A 16,260-nucleotide genomic window follows, 5' to 3' on the forward strand; every position below is an offset into this window, starting at 1 on the left:
AGTGAAGGTGAGAATGGATCTGCAACACAAAGCACAACTGCATTGTTATACCATGCTATATCACCTATATAACTCAAATTTGCTTCTCTACTTTCTTTGCTAATAATTTGGTGTTGCAGAGTTAAGTTGGTGCAAAAACTTAATGCAACAACTTTACTTCTTTTTTACATTTATTTTACACTTTACTTTAACATTTCTATATCTATAATACTATGCAATTTATTTCTTTTGTTTGTTTACTGCTGCAATTTATATTTTATTTCCCAATTCCCACACCTTAGTACTTTCTCCATATATTGACACCTTAAAAAGATTCTCCTTAGCATATCTATCCCACTAATTCCTATCATAATTTTTACACTTATTTGAAAGCTTTTTATTATTATTTATTTGCACCTCGAGGTCTTAAAATGTAATAATTTTACACTGTTTATTTAAAACTGGCACAAACATCTACCGCTCCAAATGTTTAAAAGAGCATTTTTTACTAATAAATGTAATAAACACACTTATTTTGCTTGGTCTCAAAGTGAGCTCGTCCTGCATCGATGGCCTGTCTGTAGTTCTTCTTCCACTCAAACTGCATTTGGTCCAGAGCATCAGGTGCCTCAAAGCTCAAGAAGATGAAGCCATCGTCATCAACCCCAATCTCAATATCTCTGGTTGCTGTATATTAGAGAATAATGTATGCTCATCAGCTATTGAGGACACCTTTAGTCAGCTGAACAAAACTCAAAGGAAACTGACCTGCGTCAGTCTGGGCTGTGATGGGATCTGTAGGCAGTGAAGGTCTTCCCACTCCAGCACTGTTGATGGCACATACACGGAGACGATAGGTCTTACCTGCATTTAGCCCAGAAACCTGACAACAAAGTCAGTATAAATCTCTCGTAAAACACTGGTTGCCCATTTACTTTAAGATCCTTTAGCATGTGAAACGTATCATTACATGCTATATATATTGACCTTCAGGTGTGTGTCTGTGATTGGTTCCTGGGTCACTGCAGTCCAGTCCTCTGACTCCTCCCCTTCACTTATCTCCACAACATAACCAGTGATTTGTGACTGACCTTGGTACAGAGGCTGCACCCACAGCAGAACCAGAGATTCTTGACGCACCTCTCTCAACTCCACGTCATACGGGCAGCCTAAGAACATCATCGGAACAGTGTATAATAAAAACCCCTACATTTTTGGTGCATCTAACTGGCTTGTAAAAATGGTTAGTTCATTCAGACATCCAATCTTCCAGATATCTGAGCAGTCTACTTAATGATCAATTTATCCATCCATTCATACATTCATTAATTCATTTGTTTATTTATTACAGCTAACATCTTTAGGTCCACTAATCCATCCTTTAAAAAAAAACATCAGTATATCTATCTATCCAGCCAAACTATTAGCAGTTTAGCTATTTCATTTCTTCTATTAGTCTGTCAAACTGTCCATCAGCCCTTCTAGTCAACTAAAACTATTGACAGGTTAACAAATTTTTCTAATCATCTCATAATCCAACACTTCATCCACTAAACCGAAGTCCATCCATCCATCCATCCATCCATCCATCCATCCATCCATCCATTCATCCATCCATCCATTTATCCAACACTTCATCTACTAAACCAAAATTCCATCCATCCATCCATCCATCCATCCATCCATCCATCCATCCATCCATCCATCCATCCATCCATCCATCCATCCATCCATATATCCATCCATCCATCCCACATTTCATCTACCAAACCAAAAGCCTATCCATCCATCCATCCATCCATCCATCCATCCATCCATCCATCCATCCATCCATCCATCCATCCATCCATCCATCCATCCAACAATTTATCTACCAAACCAAAAGCCCATCCATCCATCCATCCATCCATCCATCCATCCATCCATCCATCCATCCATCCATCCATCCATCCGTCCATCCATTCATCCGTCCATCCATCCATCCATCCATCCATCCATCCATCCATCCATCCATCCATCCATCTATCCATCCAGCTGTCCTTCCATCTATGCTTCTAACAACCCAATCAGTGACTTTACGTTTAAACTTATTTTATTTAAATGGTATGTTGGTAAAGTGATTCCCTACTGTCCCTGTTCTTACCAAAACATTGTGGTGCAGAATGGAAAAATACACATTATCAGCTTTAGAAAATCCCACTTTATGGCCATGCATTTTCACTTTCTATAGTTCTTAAAACAGCTGTCATTTTTTGCTATCCATTTATCCATTTATCGGTCCATGAAGTCAGACTACTGCATATTGCATCATGTGGAAAAGCCGACCCGCTGACTGACATATCTAAAGAGGAAAATGCTCTTGACAGCTTCTTGTCTTGATGATACTTGTGTATTGTATTTCTCTTCACAGAAAAAAAATGCTCTTCTAACAGCAAGAAGGCAACATGGAGAACAAACAAAGGAAAAATAATAGTCTTGATCGACCCTGCATTCTACAGGGGCTTTTCAAAATAACATCCACACAGACACCTTCACTATGGCAGGATAATAATATAGTGATAAAGTACTGCAGGGGCTCTGACTCCGTGTAATGAAGTACAGTTTTGTCCGTTTGAATGCGGTTAATTGATTCACAGTCACGTTATAATGATTTAAACTTCAGTGGACTTTACAAACCATGTTGTCTAGCACAGTTTGTCTCTCTCTATATAGTCATAAAGCAAGCACAGCAGAAGGGCATAAGCAATTCTTAAGTGAGGGGCATCTGTAATGCTTTGTATTTAGTTGTTTATTCATGCCATGTTTATGGGTATGAGTGTCCTGTGTGTACAAAAGATTGTGAATATTGTATTATTCCTGTTATTTATGTTTAAAATAAGAGTTTCTGCTGATGGAGTGATTAATGTTTTTAATGTAAAGATTGGCTGTATTATGCATTAAGACATTGTCCTTCTTGACCTGTGTTTAACCTTTGGGGAATGCATATATAGGAATAATAGAACACTTTGGTTATCATTTTTATGGCATCACCTCCTGTTATCTTCTGCCCTGTAGACACCAGGAGACCAAAACATAGCAGACATTTATACCGGTGTAAGGAAAACCCAGACGGATGAAGACGGACAGGAAAAAGTACATATATGGTTGAAGAGAGGGGGATGGAATATGGTGATTTGTTAGTTTGTTTATCCAATCAACCTTTCTTTTTTTTTTTTTTTTAGGAAAAATGAATATTCATGATTGTGTCTGATAAATCCCTTGCATGATGGAATTTCAGGTTGGTAGTTCTTTGAGATTTTACATGAAAATGCAATTTCAATAAAGCTTATGAAATTTGACCAGGACTGGACTAATTTCATTTTAAAAGGTGGTCTTCCATGACACAACCGGATTTGATCCTGGAAAAAAAACAATCACTTGATTGCAAATAATGAAAAGTGCTTGTACAAATGGAATAATTTCAGTAATTTTTCAGTCATCTCAAACCATGATCAGGATAGATTAGGATGGGGCTGATGGGGTAGTCTATCATCGGGCCACTAGTTGAGTGGCAAGAAAACACCCTGGATGATCGCCATTTACACCAAGGGACAATCGAGTGCAGCCAATCCACTTACTAGCATACTTTTAAAAATCTACTAAAATCCCACCTGGAAATTAAAAGAACTTTTGAAACCCTACCTAGACATGAACCAAGCTCAGGATTAAATGCGTAATATTGTATATGTTATGGAAACTTGAATATACCCTAAAACCTACTGTGCAGCTTGGTGCTTGAATTGTGTTCTACCTTATTAGTAAGACAATTTGAAAGGAATCTCAAATGTTAATATTTGACCCTCACCAGGCTCAGGCATTGTCCACTTCTCACACAGAAAAGCCTCGCTCGGTTCAGAGGGTTTGCCTACTCCGACCATGTTGGCTGCGATTACACGGAACTGGTAATAATTCCCCTCTAGTAGACCAGGAACCTTTCAAAAAAACAAGGACGAAGAGGGAAAAAAAAATAATAGCTGATTAAATAAACACGTGATTCACAGTCAGACAGTGGATGCTGATTAAACACGAGAATGAAGGATTAACAGATGCTGTCTCACAAGTTTTTTTTTATTATGCACAGATGTTCAGGATATTTTTGACCAAATGGTAAAAAAAATGAAGCATTTTGCTTTGTAGCTATTTTGAAACCCAACAACCAGGTACAGTCAAAAATCCTAATGCATAATGATAATAGGATTAAAAGCACAGTTAAAAAGATCTATTATGATATGAGGGTTGAAGTGATTTAATTCTGTCTGCTAACATACTGTATTTCCTTTCAGAACAGAAAATCAGGACTAGATGCCTTAAACAGCTTGGCTTATTCCCACCTCAACCTGAAAATATTTCGCTAACTGTGATTTGTGTAAGAAGTCTAGATACCGTTTTAAACATACCCATTACACAAAAAGCAGTGTAACACTAATGTACTAATATCTACAGAACGTCTCAGAGCATTGATCTCCTCACACTGATGGCCACTTATTCGCAAAGTACTCTGCACATCTGCACATTCCAAAATCTCTTGCTTCAAGTCAATGAATGGCAAAAGATAATTGCCAATGAACATAATCATTTGGATCATTAGTAATGTGAAGTATTCAAGATTATGGGAACACACTCTTCTATTAGACAGGTACATCTACGACATTATTACCCAACTATTAGTTTTATAATTGAAACTTTGGTGCTCTGTAACTAGATCAGAACCTGTCAGTGTGGGCGATATGATGCAGAAGTTCATTTGAGGATACTTTGCTGCTCAGTAAGCAATTAAGGAGAATTCTGTTGCTGTGCACAAACCAGTGTAATACACACAGTGTTTAATCAGTGTGAACAGATCATTTGCTTCTTGTTTAGAGGAAATAGTTCATGTCACATTCCTGATGAAGTACATAATATTGATTTAATGGTATGTGCTCATCCATATTCAAGCTTATAAACCATTGAACCAATCAACCTTTTGGCTATTTTCAGACACTGCAAAATGCATCTGTCATAGCAACTCTGCCTCTATTTTTTCCATACGAAACCCAAACCTTTGGCAAATAGAGCATAAGAATGTACAGTCTAAATAAGTGAAGTAAAACACAATGAAATATTCATCATATAAGTAGATGGATTAAAAAAAAAAAAAATATCCCAATGGTTTTTTTTTTTTTTTTTGCACGATTTGTTTAAAAAATAGGATGCAGTGTTTGAGAAACAGCAGAGGGCGCTGTGTGCTCATGCATCCTTATGGCTCCCTTTCAGATGTTCAGCCACACTAATAAATAAACTCTGTAGAAACCATGCCAACTCTTTTGCTTCCATAGAAACCGCCCGAGCACCCAGTGCTTCCAAAGAAACCCAGCTCCCTGTGGTCCTACAGAAACCCAGCACCAGGTGCTTCCATAGAAACCAAGATCCCAGCGGTTCCCTAGAAAACACCCTATAGCACCTAATGCTTCCATGAAAAACTATCCCAGCTTCCAGTGATCCCATAGAAACTATTCCAAATCTCAGCAATCCCATAGAAACCATCCCAACTCTCAATTAGAAACCATCCGAACTCTCAGAGATCCCATAGAAACCATCCCAATTTGCAATGATCCTGTAGAAACCATCCAATCTCTTAGTGATCCATTAAAACCATTCCAAAACTCAGTGCTTTTATTGATCCCACCACAGCACCAAGAGCTTCCAAAGAAACCATTCCAGCTCCCTGTTCTTTCATAGATACCACCCTAACACGCTATGCTACCATGGAAAGCGCCCATTTTCCAGTGCTTCTATCGAAATCACCCCAGCTCTCAATCCTTTTTTAAAAAACATTCCCACTCTCAGTAATTCCATATAACCCATCCTTGCTTTCATAGAAAAATTCCCAAGTTTCATAACACCCACCATAGCTCAAATAGAAACTACCCCACCTGTTAGTGCCTCCATTAAAACCACCCCAGCATGCCATGTTACCTTATAAATGTTCAATTCTCAGCCTTGCCATTAAAAACCACCTGAACTCTACAGGAAACCCTCTTGCACTTTCAGCACTGCAGCCTACAAGATGTACCCTCAGATGCCCTTTGAACGAATACGATGTCAGATTTCTTCTTGCAGAAGCTCACTGATTGTACACTGGATTGACAGGAGCACATATGTGAACGACTCACTCTGTACACTCTCTCTTTGACAGGTTTAACGTTGACCTCTCTCCAGGTGCTCTGGGATTTTTCCCGCTGATCCAGGTAGTAGCCACGCACCGAATCTCCGCCATTTTTGACAGGAGCTCGCCAGCTGATCACCATCTCAGTGCCCGTACAGTGAAGAAGTGAAATGGCAGATGGAGCAGATGGGGCGACTGTATAGAGGGAAACAGGAAATGCAAACATATATGCAGCTCATTTATTACATGAGGAATAAATCTTTGGTAAAAAGCTGTTATAGGAATGAAATAAGCAACATGGATGGTGTAGTGCAGCCCAAAAATATAGCATCTCATCATGTGACTACGACAAAGTTATGCTAGCTAGCACAGGGCCTAGTAGCTACAGTAATAAATAAGGCTAATAAAGAAGTTGCTAGATTAACAAAGTAAAACTCTGTAGGTTTGATATAAATGTATTCAATTAGCATGATGAGTGACGCAACCGCTCCTGGGTTTCTAGCACAATGCTTCCCACACATCTTTACCGCGCTCTATCTCCTCTGTGGGACGGAAATTAAACCATCAAAATGTGGTGCGCCGGCATGGACGAATAACATCCCCGAGCAAGAGAAACAGGCATCTGCTAAGAGGATCGTCTGTGTATTCGTCCGTCTATTCATTGCGAAGCATGCTGAGATTTGTCGGACTGGAAGAACGGAATGTCAAGCCTATCATTGTCTGATCGGCCAGGGGTGTATTTGTAAATTGCTGGAGCGTGAGTGACAGCAAAAATGAGTGGCCATTACGCCGAGCAGCATTGCGAGAGCACGTTATCTAGAAGCTTATTACAGACCACAGCTGTGCCACACTCACCCCAGACTATCTCAATTCATTTCCGTTCTATTGGGACCACAAGAGAAAATACACGCATTGTATATCTCTATGGTGTACAACTCATGAGTTAACATGAGTTTTAGATCGATATACGGGATGGAAACCGATAGAGCCAGAGTTTAACATGCGTAAATAATGAAATCTTCTAGCAAGGTCTACTGCTGATATTGTAACACAGACATCTGGATAATTACCCTCTTTGTATGTGTTTTTTCTCATCTTATATGCTCATTTTGTATTAAAAAAATAAGCATAGGAACTGTCAAAAATGCACTTTGACACATCACTGATGAACATATTGGCGTATTTTAGCTCTATTTTGATGTAATACTATTTATTGTAGCGCTGCGAGTCAGCATGCATATGCCATCACCAAGCTGCCACTGCTGGGCCCTTGAGCAAGGCCCTTAACCCTCCCCTGCTCACTTGTATGTCGCTCTGGATATTGGCGTCTGTCAAATGCCATAAATGTAAGAATTCCTGATTAACGTTTTAATATATTTATGTCTCCCATTTATGTGGCGAGGTGGTAAGTTAAACCATAAGGTGTTTGAGTTTAAATTCCAGCCACACCAAGCTTCCACTCCTGGGCCCCTGAGCAAGGCCCTTAAATCCATAGCTGCTTAGTTGTATGAATGAGATAAATGTAAGTTGCTGTAAATAAGGGCACCAAATGCTGTAAATGTAAATGCCCATGAATATGTATTACAATATTCCCAATAGTCAATTTTCTTCATTTCATAGCTTTTCTCTTGGTTGCGCAGTCCCTTGAAGGGTGAAAGTTTACGTTGGAGTTTCTATCCAATCAGATTTCAGCAATCTAAGGCACGGGCGCCTGTTGCTTGAACAATCAGATTTTTAGTTGATTTTTTGCTATAGAATTTGCACAAAAACAGCCAATTAGCCAATTCAGCTGTGGCTGCAGTGAAAGAAGACTTGTTGAATTGTGTTCTTTGGGTTTCTTGCTTTAGTAATGCCATTCATTCTTGTTGTATAAGATTCCTGTCTGTGATGCACGGCCTGCCACTGGTCAAAGTTTTAACCAAATCATCACACACCTAACAAAATCAAAGAAAGTGATTCATCACTACTAAATAATGTCAAGGCTGAATATTTCAATTAAACCTCTGCAGTGTAGGAGCATGTTACATTCTTACGTTTCGCTGCCTGGACCAGGATTGGCTTAGTCTCCTCTGAGTAACGACTGTTTCCAGCTCGTCCCACTGATTTCACTCTGAACACGTACTGCTTATTGGTTCTAAGGCCATGCACCGTGAACCTGAGATAAAACATAATGACTTTTACAGCAGCTGAAATCATTAAAAAATTGTGTCACTGGAAATTCACTTTCATTTAATTCTTCACCACATATTTTACATTATCTGCTGTTATGGTTGGTAATTAGCTACACATTTGCATGTCTGCCAAATCCATCCTGAAAAGAAAAAAAAATTATATTCACTCTTTTTTTTTTTTTTTTTTTTTACTGATCTGCCAGGCTCCTTTTGGTTTCTCAGTACTTTTTACTCTGAGCCGAATCTTTTCATTAAAATACAAAATCATGTACTTTTGTCCTTTTTTTTTTAACTTGTTATCCCACTATCTGCTGTTAACTTGAGGAGACAGATTCCTCTTGTTAACACTCCTCTGAAGGTTTCTCTCTATTACTTCTGTGTTTCTCATTCCGGGAAGCAGATCTCTGTAAGTTTGTATGGAAAACTAATTACTGTTTTAGAAACCACTATAATTAATAAACTTTATTGTTCTAATCAGGTCAAGTGCCCATTTGAAATGTTTAGAAAGACAAAAACAAAAAAACATTGTGTAATAGTGAAAACATAACAATGATTGATACCAAAAGCTTTTCCTTATAAATGAAATATAAATATTTCCCGGTAACCAAATGAATGACGTTGCTTACAAAAGCTTTGCAAAAGGAATATTTTTTTTAATTATTATAAATGATATAGTTATTTTGTACTTAGGATAAGGTTATTGTCCTAAGAATGTAAAATCCAATATGCAAATCCAATATGAGGAAGTGACAGCTCAGGTTAAGGTGATGGGCTTTTGGTTAGTAGGTTGTGAGTTCAAATCTCCAACTGCTGGGCCCCTGAGCAAAACCCTCAACTTTTCAGTTGTGTACAATAAGATAATTGTAAGTCGCTCTCTATAAGAGCATCTGCTAAATGCAGTAAATGTACATTCTTTTCTTTGACTACAAAATGTTTGACAAGACAAGAGATTGGTTCATAGATACTAAATAACTAAACTAAGTAAGTAAGTAACTAATTATCACTAATTGAACTCATTTAATTTTTTAAATAATATTTTTTAAAACAAATAATTCAGCAATGTCTGATCAATAAATACTACTAAGTAAAACTAGAAAATAAATATTAGAACTATTATTGCATTTTTTTTGTTACATACTTGGGTGTGCTGCTATGTGTTGAAGCACCACAAAGTGCAATTTTACTTTGGAGTTTCATTTATTATTTTACTTTGGAGTTTCATCATAACTCATCTATTGATAAAACATTTATAAACTTAGTTAATTTAGACACATTTGACCTGTAAAAATGCTGACACTTTTGTATTGTTTATACACTAACATTCAACAAGATGAACAGTATATTGTCTAAAAAATATTGATACCTGGTGCATATGACTGGTTTGTTGTTAATGGTTTTCCACTCCGAGTTCCCCAGCTCATTGCAGTACAGGTAATATCCCAAGATTCCCTCCGTGTTCTTTGGCTCTTTCCACATTAGAAGAATTGACTTGTTGGTGTCCCTAAAGGCCTGAACACAATGGGGTGCAGCGGGGACGCCTAAAAACGAGATGCCAGAAATTAAATTATACAAATTTACAGTATACAAATCCCTCTGCTAATATTGGCACCCTTTATAACTCTGACCAAAGAAAGCTATGAAATTATTTTTATTGTTTAGCCTTTTTTTTTTTTTTTTTTTTTTTTTAGCAAATTCTATTTTTTGAATGTTGATCAACAAAACAGAGAAATTTTTTCTTTGCTCAAATTTTGGTATATGATCATGTCCACTTAGCCACTGTATTGGTGTATCCTAAATGCGCTGTGTGGATAAAAGTACAAGGTTATTTCCAAACTATTTGACTGAAAGGAAAATGTCAGTTACTCAAATGAAACACCTTTTTGGATACTTGGATAAATGTTTTTGCGAAACATTTCTTATATAGATATTCTTCCAATTGTATTGCTTAGAAATCTATATGAGTAACTGATATTTAAGTGTGTGTCATTGTATAAAGTTTTTCTCTACACACATTTGTTATGCAAGCTTGCCCTATTTGACGACTAAGGCAAATTATGAGCTCACAGTATAATACAGACTTCCTTGGTGAATTTTCAATGCAAGAACTAATTCTATTAAGAAAATTCTTCTACAGAAAAATGCTATTTATTTTGTCGTTTACCCTGAAAAGAAACACCTTGAAATATTTAATCATGTCCTGCACCCTTCAGTATTATGCCCTCCATTACTTTATTTAAAAAAGAGCCAATTTATCCTGTCATTTTTATCTCCCTTTTTTTTTTTTATCTCAGTGGCTTATTGTTGCAATTTCAGAGGAATCCTTGTAGAAAGTTATAAAGTAATGAAAATGTCCTTGAAATGCCAACAAAGACCATCTAATGCAAAACTATGGCTTGTGTGTCTGTTTTCTGCACTGAATTATGATACCAGAGTCTATTCCAATAAGATTTGAACAGTAATGTTAAAAGCCCTCCATTTGACATTTTCCTTTGATAGAAATTCAACATTTGACCGAATGCCACCGGCTTATGCCACAGTGAATTGTGTTACACTCAGCGATCACGTCAATATCGTGTAAGGGGTCTAAAACAGAATCATTGAAAAAGTTGTGAAACATTATAGAGAATCAGCAAAGAAATAGTAAGAGGAGTAGCTTGGAAAGAAAAAAAGAAATTCATGATGATACATTGGAAAATTACACTGTCATTCTTTCTCCTAGGGTTAGTAGGCGACATCAAAAAAAAAAAAAAAAAAGCATTTAATTTATCTATGTTTACACACTATCACTTTCAAAATAGTCCCCTTGCAGAGCAATACAGCGCTCCCAGCGTTCCTGCCACTTCTGGAATGTGTCCTTGAAGTCTTCTTTTCTTTTCAATGTCAAGCACCTTCTGCTATTCGCCCCGGATCTCCGCAAAGGTGTAAAAATAGTGACCTTTGAGCCGGATCTTTATCTTCAGGAAGAGGGTGAAGTCCACGAGAGCCAAATCTGGCAGATGCAGAAGTGAGATCATGTGGATTGATTCCCGACGATCATCATGCACATGTTGACGAACGGTTTCAACATTTTTCGCAGGTTGAGCTTGTTGAAGGTCCTGCTGATCTTTCGTCGTCTTCCAGTGCTGTTCTTCCGCTCTTGAAGTGCGCATGCCACTCGAAACATCTCGAACGACTCGTTGCAGGTCTCTGTGGCAGATTTGCCCAGTTTCACGCAGAATTTCACGTTTGTTCTCTGTTCTAACTTGCTGTCCAAGATGAAATCGAAGACATGGTAACGTCAGAATAGCACCATTATTCGCGAAATGTTTTGATACCACCTCGTACTTGTGGTCTATCACTTACCTGGACTCAAACTACAATTCTTTTAAAAGCCTTAATAAAAAAAGTTATGCATTTATATCGACCTACTCCTGCTTGCCCTTTTAATTTTGACAGTCCTTGTCAACACTTCACTCACCAAGAGGTTCTCCAAACGTGACGGGCTGGCTGGGTTCTGAGGGATCACTAACACCGTATTTGTTCACAGAACGCACACGGAAGCGATAGGCCATCCCTTTCTGCAAGTCGAATGCAGCAAACCTCGTAGCATTGATCGTCATGTCCAGGCTGGCCAGGTGCCATCTCTCCTTATCGGCTATGGACTGGAATATTCATCAGATTTGCATTATGTCAAATTTGCATAGATTTTCAACATCAAACCGAACTGAATCAGGTATTCAGCGTTCATCCTTCATTTACCCAAAACTAAAAAAAGGGATCTTTTTGAAAAGGTGTCATACTTGGACAAGCTTTTCCAGTCTTTTTTTGATTTATTAGATCCTTGGAATAATTTTTTTATTTTTTTTGCTTTCTAGTCTGCTTTAATGCATGCACTTGCCCGCATCTGTCGTCTTATGTTTCATCAAAATTACATTAAAATAAAAAGCCCAATTCCGCAAAGTCTTTTTCATATCATTCAGGCAGAACTTGAGGAGTTCCACAACATTGGATACTCTTGATGTATTAGGTTTTATTACAGAGCTTTATTTTTCTACAAGTCCAATAAAACTTGGATGTCCTGTGGCAGTTCACAGCCTTGTTGGCTCATTACCAGCTGCTCGTCCTTCTCACTGTATGATATTGGCGATTTTTAGCTTTCCTGTGTACATGTGAAACCGAAACTTCTGCCAGTTGAAGACTGGCTCTAGGCCCTATTAAATGACTAAGCTTCAGAAAAGTTTAAAAGTTTAAAACAAAGAAAAAGAATCTTTGTTCCACATGATTATAGTTAAAAAAAATTTTAAACACCACCCACTGTTTTCACTGGAAACCTCCACCAAAGGCAAAACAAATCATGAAAGATGCGTGATGAGCAGCCGTAGCAGTAAAACAGAACTCTTAAAAGCGAACCTAATTATTTGTATATTTTTGCACCTTTACCATTATTTTTCATCCTTAAATTGGCTGTAGTGTTTAATTCTTTTAAAGGTTTCACGCCTCACTCAAGTGTCTAACTTGCATAATTGTGTCTATAGCTGCTTCATGGCTGTGCTGTCTACTAAACTAGTATAATAATTGGTAGCTCATTGGTTAAAATGTTGGACTTCTAAACAGAATGCTGTGAACTCAAATCTTACCACCACCAAGCTGCCACTGCTCAGCTGTCTAAATAAGATAATTGGAAGTCACTTTAATGGTGTCTGCCAAATGCTCAAATGTGAATAATTATTCAATTAAGACCATGACTAGTGCTAGAACTATACTGTTTAATTGAATAGTTTTTCTGTTAACACTTTCTCCTCAGTTACATCACTAGAATATCTGTATTTCTGATTAGCTCAATATTTCTAACTAGAATATCCATGTCTCAGACTAGCGTATCTTTATTTCTGTCTAGAATAGCTGTATCTCAAACTAGCATAACTGTATCCAACTGCATTTCTGACCAGAATAATTGCATCTCTGACCAGTTTCCTCTCTAGCATAATTGTATTTCCCACCATTGTAATCACATCCCAAACTAGCATAACTGTATTTATAGCTATTCACTGAAGCCCAGTGTTTAAAGACAGGAGGCCAGCGTTTACCCTCTCCACAAAGTAGTTGAGTGGCTCTTTGCCCCGTGGATCCGGCTCAGTCCAGCACATCACCACATAAGTGTCACTTAACTCATACACTCTCACATCAGTCGGGGAAAACGGGACTCGGATCTGACCTACAGGAGGAGAAAGAGGAGCAAGAAGAGGTGGAGGAGATTGAGGAGAGTAGAAAAGGGCAGATTGTAGAAAAAAGAAACAAAAGCAAAAGTGCAGACAAAAAAGAGAAAGAGGAGAAGAGGTTAAGTAGTTTGAAGAGCAAATAAATCGCAGTAGTAGAAAGGGAGAGGGCAGAGAAGAAGACCAAAAAATGACAAAATAACAAAAAATAATATTTTGAACAGGAAGACAAGAAGGCACAGAATGGAAAAAGAGAATACAAAAGAAAAGATAAAAAATGGTAAAGAGGATCTCTGACTAGCATATCCATATCACTACGATAAATTGATATTGAACGTCTCAAACTAACATGATCATCCCTGACTAGCATAACCGTATCACTAAATTAACTTTATATATGACTAGCCTAACTATATTACTAACTAACCTAGTGTATTACTAGCTAAATTAACTTTATATATGACTAGCATAAATGTGTTGCAGACTGGCATACTGTATCACTAGCTAAATTAACTTTTTCTATAACTAGTGCAACTATATCTCTGACTAACCAATTTTAAATTTGACTAGTTTGACTGTATCTTTGACTAGCATACTTTTATATGACTTCATTTCTTTTGTAACTAGCTACTATCTAATAATTTACCACTTACTATACAACCACATCAACTGTATATTTTTAATAAATATAGCACAACTTTCTGACTAGGATAAATATAATGCTAACTTACCATTTATTTCTAACTAACGTAACCAATTATCATACTAGCATAACTGTTATACTGATTAGAATATGTTTAATGTTAGCACAATTATTTCTCTAACTAGCTGAACAGTATGTCTGGATAACTCCATTTCATTTCTAAGTAGCAAAAATGAGCCGCTAGCTTGAAATCTTCTCTTAAGTTAACCCTTAATAAGGTTTCTACTATATATTTAGCAGAACTAAATGAACTAAATGATCTAAATAAACTTTCTGACTAGCATAAATATAATGCTAATTTACCATTTTTAATGTGTGCTTAAGAGAATATGTGTGTTTTTGTGTCAAGGGCATCATTTATATGTTCATTAACTGGCTCAGGCTTACTTTCCAGCTGGTCTTTGGTGATCACGATCTCTCTGCCTTTATCCACCTTGACCACTTACACATAGGGAGGACAAAATAAATAGATTTAGGAACAGATAGACACAGCTGGTGGCAGTAATAATGAAAAAGGTGAGATAAAAATGATTTAATAAGTGGTAATAGATGGCATTGTGGTTATTGACAGAAATATTGGGACACCTGACATTTTCAATCATATGTGGCTCTTCACTAAATTGTTACCACAAAGATGGCATACAATTGTATAGGATGCCTTTGGATGGGGTAACATAAAGTTTTTAGGAGACCCAATTCTTTTCCAGGATGACAATGCCCCTGTGCACAAAGCCAGCTCCATGAAGATATGGTTGGAGGGGAAGGTCTTGAGCAGCCTGCAATAGTGTTCTGAGTTCAAACCTGTTGAACACCTTTAGAATGACTGCACCCCAGGCCTCCTGTTCCAAATCACTCTACAAAGTCTAGTGGAAGCAGTTTGTATAGCAGTATTGGATTTACTGCCCTCTGAAAATAACTCAACATACAGCCATTATTGTCAAAATAACTGGCAACAAAAGTGAGTACACCCTAAGTCAACATGTCAAAAAATATGTCCACAGTGTCGATATTTTGTGGGAACACTTTTGTTTTCTAGCACTGCCTTAATCCTCCTGGGCATGAAATTCACCAGAGCTGCACAGGTTGTTGCTGGGATCCTCTTCCACTCCTTCATAATGACATCACGGAGCTGCTGGATGTCAAACACATGGTGCTTCTCTACCTTCTGCTTGAGGATGACCCACAGGCGCTCAATAGGGTTCATGTCTGGAGACATACTCCATCACCTTCACTTTTAGATTCCTTAGCAGTGCAGTTGTCATCTTGGTGGTGTGTTTGGGATGGTTATTGTGTTGGAAACCTGCCATTCAGCCCGGTTTTTGAAGGGAGGGCATCATGTTCTGCTTCGAAAATGTCACAGAACATGTTGGAATCCATGTTACACTTAATTAACTGCAGCTACGCAGTACCAGCAGCACTCATGTAGCCCCAGACCATAATGCTACCACCACCATGCTTGACTGTAGGCAAGACAAGATTTTCTTTTTACTCCTTACCAGGGCGTCGCAACACATGCTGGACACCATCTGAGCCAAACAAGTTAATCTTAGTCTCATCAGACCACAGGACATGGTTCCAGTGATTGATGCTCTTGGGCAGGTCGTCTTCAGCAGACTGTTTGCAGGCTTACTTGTGAGAATCTTCAGTAGAGGCTTCCTTTTGGGATGACTGTTATTTAGACAGACTTGTTGCAGTGTGGGGCGTACAGCCTGAGCACTGACAAGCGAACCTGCCTCGTCTGCAACCTTTAAAGCAATGCTAGCTGCACTCATGCATCTTTTTTTTTAAGCAGCTTCTGCACCTGTTACACAGCACGAAGAGTCATTTTCTTCGATCGACTCTCACGAGGTCTGTTCAGACTGAAACCCGTCTTGAAAAAACCTCTGTATGACCCTGGCCACTGTACTGTAACTCAGTTTCAGAGTCTCAGAGTCAGGAGTGTACTCTCTTTTGTGAGATACTGTATAGTTAGGGGTCAACACCTCTGTCCGTAAAGTTTAACTGAAGTATAAAACCTGACAAGCAGAC

General features: G+C 38.0%; 1 protein-coding gene across 2 annotated transcripts in view; it reads right to left on the minus strand.

The window, feature by feature from the left end:
* The window catches only part of myom3 (myomesin 3), a 47,584-nt gene that overhangs the window by 11,860 nt on the left and 19,464 nt on the right, over positions 1 to 16,260 (minus strand). For both annotated transcript variants that reach the window (XM_083529456.1, XM_083529457.1), the window contains 11 exons: positions 14,620 to 14,673; positions 13,401 to 13,528; positions 11,792 to 11,975; positions 9,698 to 9,872; positions 8,197 to 8,318; positions 6,171 to 6,358; positions 3,824 to 3,950; positions 967 to 1,148; positions 748 to 862; positions 510 to 666; positions 1 to 19 (listed from right to left, as the gene is read on the minus strand). The exon at positions 1 to 19 is cut by the window's left edge and continues 88 nt beyond it. In XM_083529456.1, coding sequence (XP_083385582.1) covers positions 1 to 19; positions 510 to 666; positions 748 to 862; positions 967 to 1,148; positions 3,824 to 3,950; positions 6,171 to 6,358; positions 8,197 to 8,318; positions 9,698 to 9,872; positions 11,792 to 11,975; positions 13,401 to 13,528; positions 14,620 to 14,673 — 1,451 coding nt within the window. The remainder of the gene's footprint in view (positions 20 to 509; positions 667 to 747; positions 863 to 966; positions 1,149 to 3,823; positions 3,951 to 6,170; positions 6,359 to 8,196; positions 8,319 to 9,697; positions 9,873 to 11,791; positions 11,976 to 13,400; positions 13,529 to 14,619; positions 14,674 to 16,260) is intronic.

Source organism: Silurus aristotelis, assembly GCF_946808225.1.
Source record: "Silurus aristotelis genome assembly, chromosome: 25".
Lineage (NCBI taxonomy): Eukaryota > Metazoa > Chordata > Actinopteri > Siluriformes > Siluridae > Silurus > Silurus aristotelis.